Genomic DNA, 22,330 nt, shown 5'->3' with positions numbered 1-22,330 from the left:
AAAATGTTATCTAATGCTCTGAAATTAATTCTGTTTGGGAACCTGTAATAGAAGAATTCTGTACAACTGTTGAAACTTGGCTGATGTTGTGATTCTAGAAGTGCCCGTAGTACTTTTGAGTGTTAAAGATCAGCAAATTGTGATCTGTAAGCCCCTTCATGGCCAAAAGGTCTTGCAGGTGGTTAATGGAAATTGTACCATATTTATTACTGCCATCTGGGATGGAGTGAAAGAGCTTGATGCCATCATACATTTTAAGATGTGAAATGCTGATCTGTCCATGATATTTGACTTGAGCACTTTGAAATATCTTTATTCACTTTTGGGGATCAGTGTGATGGGCTTATTTACTTTAAGTGAGCTTGATTTGAGTGCAGGTACACTTTCCTGGGGAAAGCTGTCATTCCATAAAGAGGTAGTGTTGTGTTCTTTTATTGTAGTGTATTTATTTGACATTATTAATTTCATTATTACGAGTTATAAAATTAAAGAATCCTATTATAAGCAGTTAGTTACAACTTGCGTGCCAACCCTGACAATGATAGGCACGCAGTAGATTAGAGTGCTTGTCTATTTCTCCACTGAGCAGACCGACGGAAAGCTGTGTGGTAGCTAGCAACAAATAGTGGGTCATGAAACATTGCTGTTTTCAAAAGAGGGTTTTGACCCATAAAAGTTTGGGAACCACTGCTGTAGGTGTTAGTACAGAGGCTTGCCTTTTTGGTGTTTTTATTAAGAGACATTTCTTGAATATCTGGAATGATAAGCTTACCTTTTTATGCAAAGAGCAACAACGTGCAACAGTGTTCATATACAGCAGGTGATAAAAAAGTGATTTGTTAGAATAGGAAGATTGGTCAAAAGTGGCACCTTAAATTTGGTGAAAATGAAAATGATGCATCTGTGGTGCAAAAAGTTAAACTGAAGTGGATATGAAAAGCCATATTGTATGACTTAATGGTAAGACGTGGATGGAGAGAAGAAATTAGAGTAAAAAAAAAGGAAGTTTTGTTTCAACTGAAATCATCCTTAAGCTTGATGGATACTTTCAGTGGTATATACATCATGAAAAAAGTAAGGAAAAAAGGAAGAGATGGGTGCACTCATACCAGTACAAAAACGTACCAAGCCCTGGCAAAGTCATGAGGGTCAGGGCTGGTAGAAAGACTAATCCTCCAAGAATGAAAGAGATCTTACTGCTGTGCTATGCCCTGATCCAGCATATGATCAAAGAAGCCTTGCTGTGGCAATAAAAAGCAATAATCCTCAAAATGTTAAAAAATCGACCAGTCAGGCAGGATGCCTGGAAGTGGAGAAATGGGCACTTAAGGACTAAAAAAGAAATTGTGTTTTGTTTCTTCTATGCAAATAACCCATAGTTCCCGAAAAAGGGTTACACTGCAAGAGCAAAGGAAAAATACAGAAGAGAAAAATAATTGAAATAGAAAAAAATGGCAAACATTACAGATGCCAGTTTAAAGTCATTAATTGACAGAATAAATGTAAAAGAATATGTAGGCAAGAAAACATTGAGTGAGTTGGAAAAGAAAGCAAAAAATGAAGTATTAAGAAAGAAGGAGAAAAAAGTCCACAGGTATTTGCAACATTGAGGTCAGAGGAATGGACCTGAGGGAAGAAAGACACTCGGACATGGTAAAGGATGCAAAGTAGAGAATAGAAGCACAGAAGTCTAATGTACTGACAGGTAAGCAGTTTGATACAGAAATGGAGGAAATTGAAAATGAAGTGATAGATCGTTTATGAAGTGAAGTATTTGAATGTGAATCCCAGATCCAAAATCTACTTCAGAATGATGGTTTATTAAAACAGGTACAGCATGCTGAAGTGACAGAGTAAGTAGAGCAGTGCAGTAGTTGAGAAAATCACTTGTTACTTCAGATAAATGTTGAAAGCAATAAAGATGTTTCACAAAACAAAATGTCAGTCATTTCAAAGCCAGGATATTTCCACACAGAGGCAAATACAGCAGGAAACACAAAGAAGAAACTCTCAATTCAGGAAGAAAATTAAGAGAAGGTGCACTGGCATACCTCTCAACTGTACAGTTTTTCGCAGAATGTCCAGATTTTGGCCTCATATTTTTGGTCTGTTCATCATAAAACTTGAGGTTTTTTTTGACAAATCATTGGGATGATTTAAGGATTAAAGTTAATAAATAATGACAATCATTTGAGTTTCAGACTTCATATCCTTCAGAAAATGTATGGTAGCATACATCCTGTCATTCTAGCAACTTTTTTAAGTTTATAAGAGCAATATTTAAAATGTCTCCCTATTTTTGGGCCTTTGTTACCCCATTTTGTTAAGCTTTGTCCAGATTTCTTGCAGTAAGAGGTTGAGAGGCATGTGCACTGGATTTAATAGAGATGCATAAATGTAATAATACATATGAAAAACAGAGGCTGTTAAAAGTTAATAAGCCAAATTAATAAAGTAATTGGAACTAGCAAAGAAGTAGCAAAGAAAAAAAGCACGGCCATTGACAGCAGTATTGTAAAGTGACTGAGTGTGCAGCCGCCCTCAAACTTTCCCATTCATTGTGCACTTTATATCCACAAAATGTACGCATGTTTGTGTGGTAAAACCTTTGATATACACGCATATATTCTTTTATAATTCAGCCCCTACTCTGCACCTTTTTTTCCTAATGGCACAGAGTTGTGGTCATAAAAATATCTTTAAGAGAAATCAAACATGACCTTCGTCCTATCTGGCTCAGATGCACACAGATTAACGTGTTCCATATGTGCTACTGTCGGTGTAAGATTTTGATGCGTTACAGAGCATTTCACCAAAAATGATTACACAGTCGAATAGTGAATGTATTGAGTTGACAATTCATATTGCTGAATTTGACAGAAGCGAACAAAATGTGCTTTTGCCCCTTTGCACCACTGTATAGGACACTGCACCTTTCATAGTCCCTTATCTTTAAATATACTGAGTGACTTACATCCTTGGAGATAAGGAGACATTCCATTACCCTACAATTTCATGATCTTGCTGAATTCAGTGGCAAAGTTTCAACTAAAAATTGGAGTCTGTTAAAAATGATCAGCTATTCAGTTTGAATTTAGTTAAATGTGATCATACCCAGATATCCCATAAAAGTGTGCAGTACAAACTAATCATTAGATTGTATCAAAATTAATAAAGATTTTTATTTAAAATATTTTACATTAGTTTGTAACATTCTATTACTGGAGTTCAGTTACTAGTCATTAACATGTCTGCAGTTATTGCCTAGAATATTACTTTAACTTAAATTTATTGTATACATTTCATTACTTCATTACTTTTAATGAATAAAGTTGAAACTGTGCAGAATGTAGTACTTCATGATGTTCATCATTAGATCATTGTTGCAGTATTCTTTATTTATTTTATTTATTTATTTAAATTTGTTGACCGGGAGTGTCCGACTGGACGTGGGTCCATTTTCAGCGGAGGCCCGGGGAGAAAAGCTCCACAGTAAAATAAACAGACAGTAGTTACATTAGATTACATAGCGATTAACAATTTAACATAGAAATTACTTACAACATATTTACAGATGAAGAACATAGTACATCAGTAGACAACTAGAATCTTTATCTGTGAAGTACATAACAGGCATTAACAAATGTAACAATGAGAAGTTCCTGCTGTATAATAAGTACTAGGCTTATTAGCATCTGAGCTTGCTATCATCAAGGTAGTTAGTGGAGGTGAAAGAAAGGTAGTAGTTGGATGGGGTGGATGATATTAGAGTGGGAGTTGCAAGGGCATAGCCAGCATGTTTTTAGGTGCGCTTTTAATAAAGTTTTGAAGTTGGTGCATGATGGTGCGGAGGTAATTGTGGGTGGGAGTGAGTTCCATAATTTGGCTATGGCGCAAGAGAATAGTGCTTCACCAGCAGAGTTATTGGCTTTAGTGATCTGCAAGTGATTTTGTTGCTGGATCTTAGTGGTCTGGTGGTGCGATAGGGTTGGAGTAGATTCTGGAGGGATGGGACATTTAGTGGATGGTTTACTAGTTTGTGGGCGAGTGAGAGTTGATACCACTGAAGGAGGTGAGGGAGTTCAAGCCAGCCCAGTTCAGCAAGTGAGAGACAGTGGTGACTACGGTAGGATGCCCCTGTGGCGAATTTGGCGATTTTGTTGTAGCAGGTCTCTAGCTTGTTTAGATCACATTGCCTTAGGTTGGTATATACTGGAGAGGCATAAAGTAGGGTGGAGATAAGGTGGGAATTTGCTATTTAAATCTTTGCTGCTTTGGTGAGAAATTGTTTATTTCTGTATAATGCTCCTAGTTTTTTGTGGACTTTTTTTATGGTCATGGATATGTGAATGTCAAATTTTAGTTTATTGTCTATTTCCACTCCTAGCAATTTGGTGTGTTCAGTTGGGTATGTAGTGGTGTTGTCTTTTGCTGTGATGTTAGTGAGAGTTGTTTTGAGTATGTTTGGTGGGTTGGAAGATGAGTAGCTTAGTTTTGTTTGGGTTGAGTATTAATTGGGCATCGGATAACCATGTTTCAACAGAGGAAAAGGCTTCATGTGTGACTTTTTTCAGTTTGGGTAGGGACTGGGCTGAGCAGATGATGGTTGAGTCATCTGCGTATTGGATGAGTGTGCCATGTTTGGTGGCAGAGGCTAGATTATTGGTGTAAACGGAGAAAAGTAGGGGTCCAAGGATGGATCCTTGGGGAACCCCTATGGAGACAGGTAGTTGGGGAGATATGTCATTCTGCCATACAATGGATTGTTGGCGGTCAGACAGGTAACTCTGAAACCAGTTGGTGACTGATTGTGAGAAGGATAGGTTATTGAGGACAGAGATAAGTTGTTTGTGTGGGACCATGTCAGATGCTTTAGATAGGTCTAGGAAAGTAGCAGAGGAGAGATAGCCATTGTTTTTATGCTGAAAGATAGTGTTAGTAAAGGAGAGTAAGGCAGTGGTGGTGCTATGGTTTGGTCGGAAACCATGCTGAGCACTGGAAAGGAGGTTGTTAGTAAGGAGGTAGTGTGAGACCTGAGAGTGTATGCATCTCTCTAGTGTTTTGGGGAGTGGAGAGAGAATAGCTATGGGGCGGTAATTGGTTAGTTCTGCAGAGGGTCCGCCTTTGTGGAGGGGAATTATATGTGAGACTTTCCACAATGTGGAAATGTAACTTTCTGACAGAGATCGGTTAATCAAGATGGATACTGGGTAGGCCAGAGCATCAGCTGCGATTTGTAGGTATTCACTTGGGAGGTTGTCTGCTGCTAATTTGGTGGGTTTAAGTTTAGTTAAGAGTATTTTTATGTTGGAGGTAGGTACAGGAGAAAAAGAGAAGGCAGTGGGGAGATTACTAGTTGAAGGTGTGGGGGGTTGTGTTGTTTAGCTAGTGATAGTATGGTTTGGGTGAAGTGTGTGTTGAACGAGGTAGTAATATTTTCTGAGGAGTGAGGGATGTTAGGAGGAGGGGTACTGACTTTACCTGGGTGGAGGATGGAGTTTATGGAGGACCAGAATTGTTTGGGGCTGTGTTGTGAGGAGTCTAGTGCAGACTGGTAGTATTGGAATTTGTCCCGTTTTATTAGCTTTTGACTCTATTGCATAGTTCTAGGATTTTCTGTCTAGCTCTTGGGGTTTTGGTTTTGCCAGTGCTCCCAGGCTTTATCCCTGTTTTCATTTCTGACTTAGTGCTTTTCTGTAGCCATGGGGAGGGTTGTGCTTTGGTTCTGGAAAATCTTATGGGGGCATGGTAATTAAGGATGTTCAGGAAGGTAGTATTAAAAAATTCAACTGCGTCATCTAGACTGAGGTACTTTAGAGCATGCCAGTTGCATTCTTTGAGGGATGAGATGAATGTGAGTGGGTTAAAGTTTATTTTTTACGCATTTGACGATAGATGACAGGTTTAGCTTGGTACAGGTATTTTTTGAGTAGGAATGTTGGGGAGTGATCACTGAGGCTATCTGATAAGCAGCCTGTTATATATGACTGGGGGTTCTTACTGACTAGTATCCAATCCAGGGTAGTGTGCTTGCTAGAGTTTTTATTTATCCTTGTTGGTGACTGGACTAGTTGGGTGAAGCCATGAAGGTGTACATGATGGGTTGGATTGTTGCCAGAACAGGATTGCCAGTCAATATTGAAATCACCTAAGATGATAGTTTCTTGGGGAGATGGTGGGTAGACCAGCTGAGGAGGTTTTCTAGTGGAGGGATGTTTTGGCCAGGTGGGAAGTAGCATCCAATTATGTTGATGGTTTTGTTTTGGTTAATTTTGAGGTTGGTATATATTATTTCTTCATTGCCTATTTGTGGAGCTGATGATTTTAAGATCTGGATGTTTAGATGCTGTTTAAATATTATAGCTACACCACCTCCTTTTGTTTAGCGGTCTACTCTTAGTATGCCATAACCTGTAGGGAGTATTTGCTCACTGGTAATGTGAGGTTTTAGCCAGGTTTCTGTCAGGATGACTATATCTGGGGAGTATAAGTCTATGGTGGCATGGAGTTCATGGACTTTGTTGGATATACTTCTAATATTTAGGCTTAGTAGAAGGAAGTCACTTGGCTTTCTATTGGCTGTAATATGGGAGAAGTTGTGGTTTCTAGTCTGATTATGAGGATTGGGGTTGGAGATGGTAGGGCCAGGGTTGGGGTGGATGTCTCCACTTAGGGCTAGTTTTGATATGCATGAGATTATTAGTTTTCTCAGTTTTTGAATGTGTTTGTTTATAAGGGAAACTTTATGATTGTGCTCTGTGGGTAATAGGTATGGTGGGAGGGTTACTATGTTAAGTTGTAGGGATGCTTTACGTTTGAGTAATATAGTTGGTAGAATATGTGGGGGGTGCATAGGGATGGTTCTTGAGTTGGTGGGAGGGGAGCTGAGTATGGGTGAGACATGGGTGGTGGTGTGAGTAGTAGTACAGTGGTAGTGGTTGATTGGGGGAATGATGGAGCTTTGGTAGGATGTAAGATATGCAAGGAGAGTGCATGCAGTGAGCAAAGGAAAGGTATGCTTGTACATGTCAGTTGAGGAGGTGTGATAGTAGAGGGAATATGGAGGAGGTAGTGTTGGGTTAGCGCTGTGGTTGGCTATTGGAAAGATGGGAGCGGTTTGAGTGCAATAAAGGTGGGACCACTGCGGCGGGAGGAATAGGGGCAGGGCGGGGAGCGAAGCGGGTAGAGACCCTGTTAGGTTCTTGTATGAGGAGCTGGAAACAATCACAAAGCAAGACAAGTATGTGTTAAGAAACAATCACAATTGACCAAGGACTGCTCTGAAACTGTAAGTCTTTTCTTAATTTCTCAGGTGGAAAAACAGGATAATCTTGTATCAGTAGGCTACTGTGGTCATAGTTTAAATTAACAAACACACAGTATTAATCAGTTATGGATACTATTTGCTAACAGAAGGGAATAAGAGAAAGTGGAAGATGTGTGTGTGTGTGGTGGGGGGGGGGGGGCTGCTTACAGCCAAACTTTACTTGTGGGACTTTTCCTTTAATAGGTCTGTCCATCTGGTCAGCCTGCCAAAGCGCAGGATCCTTCCCCTTTGAGGCATACCTCCACCCTAGGCATGCACCAGAGTGCTGGTATAAGAGGAAAGTATGTTCACGCTATCTTCAGGACTTTCTTGGCATGTTCATATATGCAGGTATCCTTCAATGACATGAACTGTGCCATTTGAATTCTGTCTTCTGTATTTCTTTTTTCCAAGATTTTATGGTATTTTCTGCGTATGTCTGGCTCGAGAAAGGGGAAATGTGACTGTGGTAGATAAATTCCTTACCATGACTGCCATTTTAGTTGTTCGTTTTGTTTAGTGTCTCAGCACAACATTAAATGTTGTAAATTCTGTCAGAGATTTGCTCTTAAAACATTAAAAAGCCACTAAAGGACTTTTGACCATTGCTTGGAAAACAGGTTATCTTTCTTGCCACACACCACTATGTCATCCGTTTCTTCAACTTCAGTGCTCAACCCTTCATCCAAACAGAAGCATAAGAAAAAGGCCTCAAAAGAAGAGGATGACTCAGACCAAACCTCCTTTTCTTAAAGGTTGAAGATGGCAGATACCAGCGAGGCACTTTTGTAGTCTACAGACCTTCCATCAGCTTCACCCAGGCCCTCTAGCACTACCTCTTTGGAGGCTATGACCCAGAGAAAAATGCATGCCCATCAACACCAACCGAACTTCAATTTTCTCTCCTGTTGGCCATCCAATAGCATCTCTCATTGAACCAGGAATCAATATTTCTGAAGGTAAAGTGGGTGTATAAAAGATTCTGATGAGAAAAGAGATTGGAGGCTGTGGAGTAGATGTCCAGCCTTTAAAGTAGAAGCCTCAGGAGGGTGTCTCAAAGAAAAGGCAAAAGACTTCAAAACATTTATCTCCTCTTCCCACTCCTAGGAAAATCTGCTCCGAAAAAAATTATTAGATTTGTCAGGATGATTTTTTTTATTCTACACAAGGTTTGTTATTAAAGCCCTACATCTGGGACAATTTTCTTCTCCTTCAAAAGGGAATGGAAAATATTCTTTAGAGAAAGAGAATATTTTGGATGTAGAGAGCTAAGGTTATGTCTCTCAGATTCACATTCCTTTGGATTCTGAGTTAGATGTGGAAGACTCTCTTTCCTCTGACTGTCCAAATGAAGAAATTTCTTTTGGTGAAAAACATTTCCAAGATGAATGAAGTTCACCGGTGAGAAGGGAGGGAGATTTTTGATTCCCAAAAGAGAGAGCTTTTGATCTTCACATTTATGTTTATACTTACCTGTTGCCATCAGCTTGTACTTTGGAGCCTTAGAGGAATGCCTTTGTCTTAGCTCTGTTTCTCTAACTTCTTAACCTCCTGCTACTAAAAGGCCTGGGAGATTTTACTGTTAAGGGCTCATGAACATTTCTTTATACAAACCCTGCTACTGACCCTGCAAGTGATCTTGTGGATTTAGAAAAGGGAGGTAAACTAGTTCCTCCTCCAGACTCTCTTCTTAATGATAGAGTCCAAGAGAGATGTGGTAAAAAGTTTATACTACTTCTGCTGTGTACTTTAAGACTGTAAATTGTCGGACTTGTATGATAAAACATTGTTTTAGTAATGTGTCAGAAAATTACTGAGTTTACCAAAATGTGAAATCTAATATCCTAGAAATGCTCCATTCTGCCTCGTATGTAGCAAGATATTCTGTAAAATGTGGATGTGATGCCTTTGATGCAGCTTCTAGAGCTGCTGCCACTGGATTTGTATGTTTTTGGCTTCAGCTTTTACCCAGAATTGTTAAGACACAGTTTTTGAATGCCTGTATGGATGGAGATTTCTTGCTTGGGGATCCCTCAGATGAAGTCTTCAAGAAGATGGAAGAGAGAGAGGCTTATACAAGGCAGCAAGGCATAAAGTATTTTTCCTTTCTCCATTTCATGGATATGACAGCAGATACATTTTGAAACCAGCTCCTTCCTTCATAAAGCAGACTAAAACCAAACAGCAGCAACAACAAAAAAATCAAGTAAAGGTTAGTTCAAGAAAAAATGTCAAGAGGACTCTAAGACCAAGCACTCTGAATTCCAACACTAAGAGATCAGCCCTGACTACCTCTGTCCTGCTTTTCTTCCCATTCCTTTTTCTCTCCTCCCTCGGATTGCTGGCAGATTTTCTCTTTGCTTCCCATTATAGGAAATGATCTCTTCCGACTCTTTTGAGTTTTTAACATCATAAGAAGAACATGAAGTTACAAGCCTCAGCAAAACTTCAAACCAACTCTCTCAGGTATTCTTCAGAGTCAAAAAACAGGAATAACTTTTTTCAGTTGTTATTTTTTTTTTCAAGTGAGATTCTTTGTCTGGGGCTTGCAGTGTCATTTTGCTTCTCTACACTTAGCACCAAGGATAATTACAAAGTGCCTTGCCCCATTCATGGCATTTTGCAGACTCCAAGGAACCCACATCTATCCTCATATGAATGATTGTATGATCCGAATGACTTCCACTTCAAACCTCCCAAAGGACATAGACTGTTTAGTAAATCTCATACAGAATCAGAGGCTCACTCTCAATCTGAAGTCTTCTATGATTCCTTCTTGTAGAGTGTTTTTCTAGGTTGACTAATAGAGACCAAATTTCAAACAGCACTTTAGAAAACCTTCTTTTTTAATGTAACAAATCATAGGTCTGCTTCAGCCATAGAGTGCCTAAAATCCATTGGGTTGATGGCTTTGACTATTTTCACAATCTCTTACGTCGGACTTTATACGAGGAAACTCCAATGGTATGTCAGGTCATTCTGGATTCAGTACTAGAAGTCTCTCAAAGAGCAGATTTGTATCATTCCCTGTTTTGTTTCATAAATTTCTTTGTTGGGCCAAAACAAGTAAACATCAGACCATGAATCCCTTTTGTGCATCATCCACAAGACCACAACATTGCACTAGTTGCCTCTGATTTTGCATGAGGAGCTTGTTCTAATGGTGCCAAGATTCAGGGAGTTTGTAGGCTTTCTTTTAAGACAAGACACATTACTACAAAAGGAATGATGGTCCTGATGAATGGTCTCAAAACTTTGCATCAGTTATGGATTGTAGGTACTCTGCATGTTGTGACACACAATATCACAATGATGTGATATATGACCAAGGTTGGACAAAGTCTTACCTCTTTTGTAGACTAGCAGTGATTGCTTGGAAAGCAAACATTCATCACAATCTTTTTCTACAGGTAGTCTACATTCCTTCACATCTGAACACGATTACACAGTCTTTAATCAGATCTAGAACAGATCCTGTGCAGATGTTAAACAGACACGTTTTCCTTCAGCTCATACATCAGGTCAGAGTTCCTCAAATATACTTGTTGACATCGATAGAAAATAGCCAATTGAGTCTTTTCTCCACCTGGATCGCATGCAAACAAGCAACAGCAAAATATGCTGTGTCAGTAACCTGGAAGGAAAAGTTTTGTATGCCTTTCCATCTTTTTTCTTCTCTCTCTCTCTCTCTTTTTTTTGTGATTTCAAAAACGGACAATATGTAGATGATGCTGTTGACCCCATTTTGGCCAAGACAGTGTTGTTTTTCTCTTCTAAAGGAAATGGCTAGTGGGCATTGCCAGACTCTTCCTCTCTTGATGGAGCTTCATACTCAGGAAAAGGTGTCAGTGATACATCCAGATTTGCTGACCCTGAAACTCACAGTATGGATGATAAAATTTTAATTAAATATCATGCACCAGTTCTCTCCGGATGCTCTGCATATTTATTAGAGAGGGTAGAAAACCTATTACCAATAAGTATTATTTTTTCTGTCTGGTGGCAGTATAGGACAGGACCCTAGTTCGTCATGGGTACTGTAGTCTTTCAGTATCTGTGTAAATTACTAAAGTCTGGCTTATGCTATACTTCTGCCAAAGTTCATATCTCAGCTATTTCAGTTTGTAGATCATCCTACATTAATCCACCAAGAGGAAGAGTGGCTTCTTTGAAATGTTTAACCTGGAAGGAAAATTTTTTGTATACCTTTCCATCTTTTTTCTTCTCTCTCTCTCTTTTTTTTTTTTACTTGTAGACTATATGACTTATTTGCTAGTGGCTTTGACCTGAGGTAGAAGAACTGACCTTTTTTTTTTTTTAATAAAGATAGAGTAAGTGTTTGAGCCAGTCCTTCATTCATGCTTAATGTGTTTTCTGAATTTACTCTTACTCAGTCTGTCCAGGTTTCCTCTTTCTCTCCAAACAGTCAAAACAAGGGATAAATAACTGTTCATTCACTCGATCACTGTTTCTGAAACTGGGGTCCGTAGACCCCTGGGGTCTGTACGATAAACTCAAGGAGTCCACGAGTTCACTTGCACCCACCTGGCTTTTGAGCATCATCCATGACCCGACCCTGTAAATAGAGAAAGAAAAGTTGTGCCGCTCAGTCACAATTTATTTAAAAAAAAAAAAAAGAAAGAAAGAAACTTCCCTGTTTGCAGCTGAGCAGTGGCTAAGCAGCTGCTTCCCCTTAGTTTTTAGAGGAGAAGAAGGAACAACTTCCATGTTTGCAGCTGATCACTTGCCCTGTGATTTCTGCCAACAGTTAGAACTTGGAGGGAAATTTAAACAACTGTTCTGTTCCCTTCAAGTAAGACCGGTCCCGTATTTATGTTGGTCGCTGTATGGGTATCGGTCTGCTCTCTCCCTTTTGCCAGCAAATAGAAATTAATGCATAGCTGATGATCGATCTGGACCAGACGATCTTGTTGACAGAACTTGAAGGTTTTTTTTTTTTTTTTATCAAGGCTTTAATAAGAAGCTGTGCCTGAGTGCAGCTATCAGTTGACCAGATATTCGCTGAGTGTACCAGATTTTTGCCTTATTTGGTCTGTTTCGTATAAAATTGGGTTTCTCTGGCAAATCATGGAGGACTGAAGATAATAATGGCATACTTTTGAGCTTTAGATTTCATACATTTCAGAAAATTCGTATTAATTCAAAACCTGTTGTTCTATCAACTTTCTAAGTTTATAAGAGCAATATTTAAAATCTGTCCTTAGCTTTGGCCCTTTGTTCCCCACATTATGACAGGGTTTGTCCATATTTCTTGGGCTGAAGAGGTTGAGAGGTATTGTGTGTGTGTAAGAGGGAGGCAGGTGTGTGTGTGTGTGTGTGTGTGTGTGTGTGTGTGTGTGTGTGTGTGTGTGTGTGTGTGTGTGTGTGTGTGTGTCGCAGGCAGGTGTGTAAGAGGTAGACAGCATACCCTTCCGCTGTCCAGTTTTTTGTGGAATGTCCATATTTTTGCCTTATATTTTCAGTCTGTTTCTAATAAAATTGTGTTTTTCTGGAAAATCCCTGGCAAATCATTGATGACTGAAGTCAGAAAATAATGGCAGACATTTGGGCATCAGACTTCATAGCCTTCAGAAAATTTGTACTAATAAAAAACTTGTTCTATTAACTTTCTAAGTTTTCAAGACCAAATATTAAAATGTGTCCTAAGTTTTGGCTCTCTGTCCTGCCCATTATGGCAGGTGCATTTTTCAAGAAGTTTAGTTTCAAGTGCATTTTCAAGAAATTGTGAGCTTCAAGGGAAGCGAACTTTACTGCTGCTCATGCTAAGTCTGTTTACAATGTGCAACAGATTTGTTTAGCTAGTTAGCAAACAGTATCACTATTGTGGTGCAGCCCTTTAAAGCTGTGTTAGTAGCACAACAGGTAGCATGCTTGCATTTTAATGCAGTAGGCTGTTGGTTCTACTACCACATCATATTGATGGATTGTTGATACTGATGTTCTTCGTGTTTCACTGCTGCAGTCATTACATATGGGTAATCTGCTGGCAGGTTGCCCTCAGTCGGCCTGATTAACAAAGTCTTGGGTCCTGCTTCGGTTGCTGTCCCTTCTTCTATGACGTCAGTGGTATAAAACATGCAGCCAATGCCATTACATCAGTCTTTCTTGCCGTGCAGTGCCCGAAGCAGAAGCAGTTCGCAAGTGCTGGTCGGCCGACTCCTGAAATTTTCATTTTCGAGTTTCAGATCTGAAGTCTTCAATAAAGCTAAGTACCCCATTGGGGAAACTTTTTTTGTTGCTCCTTACTGATGTCAGTAAAAGTTAATAATTGTATTACTTGTGGGAAGCAAATACCTCATAAGGATTTCCATTTTACTGTATTCCTTGCCTAGGCCCTGACCACAACGTACTTTGCTGTCGGTTTTGTGCTTTATTTAATCAGCGCACTATCTGTCGTCTGTACATCTTTGCTTCTAAATATTTTGGATCTCTGTTTAATTACCAAGAAATGACGTTGGTTAGCCATCCGACTACCGGAATACTGAAAAAACGCAAGGAAAAAGACAGAGACAGGCCGTTGATGTCCAAAACTGCTGACAACGCTTCTCCTAAGCCAGTCGCCAGTTCACTGCTACTCAGTGAAGCGCTTTTGCAGCCCCTGATATCTGCTACTTCTGATTCGCAGGCCTCTACTGAGACCCATTCGGAGTCCGGTATGCTGCAAGATACTTCACCTATGGAACCCGCGGATGTCTCTACCTTGGATGAGTCTGGAGCCGCTGTGTAGGCACCGGCTTCTGAGGGTGTATTCAGGCCTACAGATTTGTACATTAAACCAACACCAACTTCAAATTTAAGGCCAAAATCTCGATCTATGTCTAAGAAACCGATGTGCAGGCCACATGTTCAGGCCCTCTATGCCTAAAAAACAAATGATCAAAATGGCTGAAGATTTAATTACTGTAATCGGGGGTAGACAACCCCCCCCCCCCCTCTAAGAGGCCTAGGGCTGAATTTGATTATGTATCTTTTGAACAGGACTCTGTTTCTTCTGACTCTTCTAATGAACAGGATTTGTCCATACCTACTTATGAGGACTCTGATGCAGAGGATTCCATTCCTTCTGCTTCTCCCCCTGAGGATTTTTCTTTTGGGGAAACTTTACATACCTTAACCGAGCATTTCCATTGTGAAAGTCAGGATTTTTCTGAATCCAAAAAGAGGCTTAGGGATTTCCTTCTTCTTCCTCAGCATAGGCCTTTGGCTGTACCTCCTGTACTAGACATTGTTGATGATGTGTTTTCAGAATCCAGTATGGCCCCTGATTCCCTGCCTCCGGCTCCTTGTAAACCAGACAGATACTACAGGGTTCCTGACTCCCACAAATTGTTTTTCAAAAATCCTGTTGGGACCCTGAAACCATTTCTCAGGTTCCCAAGGGCATTAAGGCTTCTACTGCTAAAAGTCCTACCCCTTCTGATAGAGACTCCAGGGCGCTGGATAGATGGGGTAAAAAGGTTTATACTTCTCCAACCTTGGCAGTCACGGCTTTAAACTGTCAATTCCATATGCTAAAATACCAACAGCATATCATGGGACTGCTTAAACAAAAAAAATGATGTTGATTTCTGACTTTGTGGAAAATAAGGACTTAGAGGATTTATTGCATTCAGCTGAACAAGTTGGAAAACATACTTTGCAATGTGGTTTTGATTCTTTGCAGGCCTCTTGCAGGGCTGCTGTTACTGGGTCTGTGCTTAGAAGGCATTCTTGGCTTAAGGAGCAATCTCTGCCTGATCATGTTAAAGCAAAATTGTTGGATGTTCCTTTGCAGCAGGACCATTTGTTTGGCAATAAGGCTGAAGAAGTTTTAAAAAAGATGGAAGATAAAGCTAAATCTATGCAAACTGTGAAAGGTTTCTTGCAAGTACAACCTCCAAGATTTAGTAGGCATTGGCCTACTAAGAACTGGCCCTTTCCAGTTCCTTCCAGAGCCACTCAAGCCAAACCCAGACATTCCAAAAGCACCAGGTTTCAGTCACAAGGGACTTTCAGAACTAAGCAATGGGGTGCCTCCACTTCCAAATCTGGAAACAACAAGACACCTCCTTATGGTAAACAGTCTCAATGACTTTCCTTTAAAATTACCAAGCACTTATCTATTAGCCGCCCCTTTGGGGGGAAAACTGGCTCTTCATGCAAAAAACTGGCAACTTATAACCCAGGACAAATGGGTTTTAAATATATTGTTCCAGGGATACAGATTTCATTTCCACATGTTGCCAACTCCAAATGGATGGCCAGACCTGCCCCCAAATCAGTGGGCAGAGGGTCAGAAACAAGTACTTTCCCTCCTAAACATGGGGGCAATTCGACTAGTACCAGAAGAGGAAAAAGGGCAAGGTTTCTATTCCAGACTTTTAATGGTACCCAGAAAAGACAAATCATGGCATCCAATTCTGGACCTGTCTACTCTAAACACCTTTCTGGACATTCCAAAATTCAAGATGCTGACTCTTCACCAGTTACTTCCTATGCTAGGCAAGGATGCCTGGTTGGCAACTCTAGATTTAAAAGAGGCTTACCTGCATATCCCAATCAGGGAATCTTGCAGACTATACCTCCGCTTCAAAGCAGGCTACTTGCATTATCAGTTCTGTGCACTGCCCTTTGGCTTATCTACTGCACCCAGGGTATTTACAGAGTGCCTCGCTCCAGTAATTGCATTTTGCAGGCAAAGACATATTCAAATATATCCATACCTGGATGATTGTCTAATTCAGGCAGAAAACAGGTCCATTCTTCTAAAACATCTGGCATTTCTAAAAAGGGTTCTAACTTGTCTAGGGTACACCATAAATGAAAAGAAATCACAACTAGTACCCTCACAAAAAATTAAATTCCTGGTTGCAAGCTTGAATGCAACTGTCCAGGTGGCTTTCCTTACGCCAGAAATGCAAATTCAGTTGGTGACTTACTTCAAACAGGTGGCCACAAAAACCCTGCTATCTGCAAGACAAATACTGCAAACCTTGGGTTCATGGCCTCCTGCATTCTTCTAATTCCATATGCAAGACTGCATATGAGGAAACTTCAGTGGTACTTAAAAAGTTTATGGAGTCACCATTGTCACAGCCTGGAAACAATGATTCCTATCATACCTTGCCTGCAACTAGAGTTCCTATGGTGGGCAGAGGCCTGCCACCAAAACAAGGGACTGCCATTCTCACCACCCCCTGCCACCCAAACCCTGACTACAGATGCATCAGACTATGCATGGAGGGCTCATCTGGCAGGGAAGTGCATTCAGGGCAAATGGAGCCCAAATCAAGTGCACCTTCATATCAATCAAAAAGAAATGCTAGCTGTACAGAATGCACTGACAGCCTTCAAGGAATACCTTCATCCAGGACAACTAATGGTAAAGATGGACAACACCACAGTTATGTGGTACATAAACAAGCAATGGGGGTATACATTCCTACCCCCTCTGCAGACTAGCCATGTCATTGTGGAACACGGCCCTGAGCTATCAAGTACAACTACAAGCTCAATTCCTGCCAGGAAACCAGAATATTTTGGCAGGCGAACTAAGCAGAAATCTCAAGGACCCACACGAATGGAAACTGGAACCATGGATTTTCAACATGTTGACATGCAACTGGGGGAGCCCAGACATAGATCTTTTTGCCTCACCCCAGAACTACCAGTTGGACAAATTTGCACAAGAACTCCTCACAAAAAAGCCTTGAAAGTGAATGCTCTGTCCTTCAGCTGGGAAAATCCATCAGTCTATGCCTTTCCCCCTCTGCCTCTGCTCTCCAAAGTTCTACTAAAAGTCAAACAGGACAAACCAAAAATGGTTTTGATTGCTCCAGAATGGCCTCGCCAACACTGTTACCCACTCCTACACAGTCTGTCACAAATTCCTCCATGGCACCAGCCTCAGACACCTTCCTTACTGTCTCAGCAGAACAACCAAATTCTGCACCCTCAGTCCCAAACATTGAGTCTTGCAGCTTGGATAATCACTTAAATCCCCCTTAGCATCCCTCAGCAAACCTGTGATGGATGTCATTTTGGAGGCGAGAAGACCTAGTACTAGAAAATCTTATGCTGACAAATGGAAAAGATTCTGTGCCTGGAATCAATCTCAAGGGATGAGCACAGCAGTGCCCAATTTATCTCTGATTTTACAATACTTAACTGAGATGCTTCATAAGGGCCTGTCTTTTTCTTCCATAAAAATCCATGCCTCAGCGATTTCTGCTCATTATAACACAGAACCCCCCCTCTTCTCTCATCCTCTGCTAAAGCAGTATCCTAAAAGGGCCAAAAACTTGAGACCACCCAGGAGAGCTCCAACCCCTGCCTGGGACCTTAACTTTGTATTGGAGAAACTCACTGTATCTCCTTTCAAGCCAACTGCTACTGCAGACCTAAAATTTCTTTCCTGGAAAACAGCCTTCCCTTTAGCAATCACTTCGGCTAGAAGGATTTCTGAATTACAGGCCCTTATGGCAGTGGAGCCCTTCATCATCTTTCATACGGACAGGGTGTCACTCAGGACTAATCCATCCTTCATGCCCAAGGTGGTATCCAGTGTGCCTCTTAATCAGTCCATTCATTTGTCAACCTTCTTTCCCTATCCACAGAACAAGGGAGAGTGAATTCTGCATTCATTGGATGTACACAGACAACTTAGATTTTACTTGGACAGAACTAAATCTCGAAGAAGATCTGAACAACTGCTGGTAGCATTTGCTGCAGAGGCAGAGGGAAAGGCTATCTCAAAGCAAACCATTTCCAAATGGATAAGCCATTGTATTCATTTCTGCTATAAGCACCATGGAAAACCTATTCCTCAGGGGATCAGATCACATTCCACCAGGGCTGCATCTACTTCTGCAGCCTTTCTCAGAGGTGTTCCTACCAGGGATATTCTAGAAGCTGCTACCTGGAGTTCAGTTCATACTTTCACCAAGCACTATCATTTACCAATTTTCTCTAAATCCAGAGCTGGCTTTGCTACTGCTGTTTTGCAGGGCCTTATAGCTGGTCATAATGCTGTATAAATCCATCCTCCCAACCTTAGCTTTGAGAATCTACCCAAATGTAATGACTGCAGCAGTGAAACACGAAGAACATAGTACAGTTGTGTACACTTACCATAAATGTAAATGTTTAAGTGTATTCACTGTTGCAGTCCTGGTTACCCTCCCTCCAGCCCCCTGTTTTTTCTCTCACTATGCCTCTCCTTTCTTTTACTACACTTAAAAGCCTTTTTGGTGTATTTGCTTTTGTTTGCAGGTATATTTTTGTGTTTTAAATTATTTATATATATTTTGCTCCCCTTTTGGGGGGCACCTGACATCTGGGGCAAGAAAAACTGATGTAATGGCGTCGGCTGCATGTTTTATACCCCTGACGACCTGACATCATGGAAGAAGGGATAGCAACCGATGCAGGACCCAAGACTTTGTTAATCAGGCCGACTGAGGGCAACCTGCCAGCAGATTACCCAAATGTAATGACTGCAACAGTGGATACACTCGGACATCTACATTTATGGTAAGTGTACACAACTGTACTTTTTGCATTTTTAGGGGATGGGTACTGAAGTCCTGAATACGTCCTCTTTTGGATGAGATGACTAGTAACTATGAACCTGTTTTCAGTTTGCCATCCATGCAATATTACCAGCTTACCATTTTTTAAGTAGGCAATTTATTCTTCAAGGGCAGCAGGCACTGAATTTGTAGATGAAACACTGAAATAAAGTTGTTTGCTAGCAGCAACCTTTTCATTAGTTACAGATCTCTTTTAGGTAGAATTATTCAGATGACTTACTTCTGCAGAGATTGTGCATATTGACTGATATTGGTGGATTGTAATGACAGAAGTTTGAGTGGCCCTTTATGGTTGAAATGTTCTCAATTGGACAGTTTTGTCATTATTGGTTCATATGTTTTTTTCACTGCTTACTGGAAAAATGTGCAGAACTATGCATTTAAAACGTACTACCAAGTGGTGCTGTATTATACAAGGGATGTAATTTAATTATTGTGTATTAAAATGTAATTATACAGTCAGGAAGGTGAATCAAAGAACTTTTGATGCTCCTAAAAATGTTCGCTAGGGACCTATGCTTTGAAAAGAGCCCAAAGGTAAACTTAATCTGCTACTGGCCAGATGCATTTTCTTTGAATGTGGGTTTCAATGCTGTTTCAGTGAATATGAGTTTCAAAGGCAGAGAAATTGTAATGTCTGTTTTCTTTGAGACCATATTGCTTTGTTTAGATTTAGCAAATGTATGTTTAGCTTTAGCAAATGCCCATCGGTGTTTGTGCTATAAAATTTGAAATACAAGTTTTAAATCAACACCAAACATCTGTAATCATTGTAGAAGTAAAGCAGAAAACAGTATGCACACTGAGACTTTTGAACAGTGTTTATGGCAACTGGGGAGAATTAGCCAAGTAATGGGACACTGAAATGGCTGCGTGGTGGTGGTAGGGGCTGATTGGGGGGTTTGGGAGTTGATCCAAATGTAGCATATGTGTACCGCCGCCGATAGGGGTCCATCAAAATTTTTTCCTATATGAAAGAGGTCCTCCAGCTTGCAAAGTTTTGGAACCCCTACACTAGATGATCATAGACCTCTCAGATTATACTTAGAAAAGGCAAAAACCTAAGAAAATCTGAACAGTTGGTTTGTCTCATTTGCAGAAAAGAAAATTGTCTTGCCATTGTCTAAACAAACTACTTTCAAATGGATTTTGCAATGCAATTCACTTCTCTTATATAAATTATGAGAAATCATTATGAAGAATGGTTAGTGTCTATTCTACCAGAGCAGTAGCTACTTCAGGGGCTTTCATACAAGGTGTGAATTCTACAACTATGCTCGAAGCTGCTACTTGATCCTCTGTCCACACCTTCACTATGCTTACAAACTGGATGTTCAATCTATAGCAGTGACTGGATTTGCTTAGGCTGTCCTTCAAAGCATCCCAAACTTGGAGGGAGTACCCCTTTCCTTCATCCAATCTATCCAAGCTCTAGTTATATTCCCAAAATGTAAGGAATCCTGCAACAGCGATCTAATGAAAAACGAAGTGCAGCATAATGGTAGATATTTGAGTCGATCACATCCCTTCTTATGGTATTGCCTCAAATATTTGCCTCTTGGCTTGGGTGAGTACTCCCAAGCCCCCCTCCCCCTTTTGTAGAACTTCCTGTTTTTACCCTGCTTTAATTTTTATATGTTAGGGTGTAATCTCATCACTTTACAAGAGTGCTTTGGCTGTAGTGTGTATCAGGGCAAGCAAGTTCTAAAGGTGGTGACAGAGTGCATGCCTCTTGTACCAGCACACAGGTCAGACATATGCCGCACTGGGGAAGGATCCTAAGTTTTCGCAAGCTGGTGGGCAGGACCTTTATGGGGAAGGCCCCAGATATAAGGACTATTTAAACTGTGACCTAGTCAAACATGTACTATTATAGTACATTACCTACTCAATTGTACTTTTTTTCATTGTCATTTGTTTATATTTAAACATTATTTAAAAAGACAGGATCTTGTATCTTGTGTCCTGATATATCATTTACAAGGGCTCATGCTCCATTGCTGAAATAATTTTATGTGATGTCAGGTTTCTTAGGGTTGCCATTTGTAGCATTCTCCAAACAAGCAGCAAGTATGTTTTTCACATTTTCATAGAAGGTCTACATATTGGTGCTGACAACTCATAGAAGATTCACTCCCTTACAGTTTGCTTCAGTAAAGTGGCAAGTTTTTAACTCGAGGAAAACATAACATTCGTTGTCTTTGTAACTACCACTTTGTCTTGATTTTTATGTAGTGCTTTAATGCAGCATTTGTAAAGAACATAAGTGCATATGCTCAGTTATGCACCTGTGTTTACCTGTATACTTTGAGAATTATCTGGAAAATTTTTTGTAATTTTTTGTGTTTGTAGCTTTATCACATCATGTTTGAAACAAGATTCTGTATGATAACAGTACTTTAGTTGTAGCTAATTGTTTTTTTTCCCTTTTGTTCTCTTTGAAGCAACTAACAGTTAATTTGCAAAAACATGAAGAGGTACTTGCTGAACTAGAGAGGGGGATCCAGACCTCTCGAAAACTGGAGCTATTTTGTAGGGATTTTGAGTTACAGAAAATATGCTATCTTCCTCTGAACACATTTTTCCTCAGGCCTCTGCACAGACTTATGCACTACAAGCAGATTATGGAACGTCTCTGCAAACACTACCCTCCCAATCACGTGGACTTCAGAGATTCTCGAGGTAAAAGGACTCTAGTTCATGTAGTATTAATGTATAGTCATTTTCCAGCATTTAAATTAATATTTAGCTGCAGTTTGTTTACTTTATCTATACAAATATAACATACTGACTGGGCAGGCTTTGGAGAGGCAGTGTCCAGGTTTAGTAATTTGAATGCGAGTCACTGTCAACAGAAGGGCCTTTTAGCCCTTATATATTTATACACTTTTGCAGGCTAACAAGTAGTGCATTAGTAACACAGAAGACTTTTTGTGCCAATAATGACTTTGAGAAGTAGCCTTTACATTGTCTAGTGGCTATGGATTATAGCTGGGCTGCTCAGTACTTCTGGGTTCAATGGAGCAAATGTAGTAGCCTGACTGATCTTTTTGACTCTGCAGAATTTCACAATATAATACAAATGTAACCTGCCTAAAGTTCCATATTTGCACTAGATTAGAGTATAGAATAAGAGGAAGCACTTGTACTTTGCTCAACTTCCGTGATGGTGCCACTACCTACAGGTTTCAGCATAAATGGATTCCTGATAATTTGTACTGGATGTGGTGAAGAAAGTAGCAGCCTGAGTTGGTGAATATATAGTATCTAGTTGTAATACTCTGGGATGTAGAGGTGGAGGCTGGTGAAACATGGAGTATATGTTTTGTTCTATGTCAGCATTTGTCACTGCATCCATGAGTGCTTACTTTAATTTGCTGCTTATTTCCAGCTGCAAGTTTCACAAACTACACACCGTGTGCCTGCAACATCT

At 40.2% G+C, this 22,330-nt stretch overlaps 1 protein-coding gene across 2 annotated transcripts in view; it reads left to right on the top strand.

The window, feature by feature from the left end:
* The window catches only part of FARP1 (FERM, ARH/RhoGEF and pleckstrin domain protein 1), a 2,534,157-nt gene that overhangs the window by 2,085,717 nt on the left and 426,110 nt on the right, over positions 1-22,330 (top strand). For both annotated transcript variants that reach the window (XM_044071307.1, XM_044071308.1), the window contains one exon: positions 21,342-21,579. In XM_044071307.1, coding sequence (XP_043927242.1) covers positions 21,342-21,579 — 238 coding nt within the window. The remainder of the gene's footprint in view (positions 1-21,341; positions 21,580-22,330) is intronic.

The sequence above is a fragment of the Protopterus annectens genome, chromosome 5.part0 (assembly GCF_019279795.1).
Source record: "Protopterus annectens isolate FY-2018-M chromosome 5.part0, PAN1.0, whole genome shotgun sequence".
Taxonomy (NCBI): Eukaryota; Metazoa; Chordata; order Ceratodontiformes; family Protopteridae; genus Protopterus; species Protopterus annectens.
The sequence above is the reverse complement of the archived record's forward strand: the minus strand, read 5'-3'. Positions and strand labels throughout refer to the sequence as shown.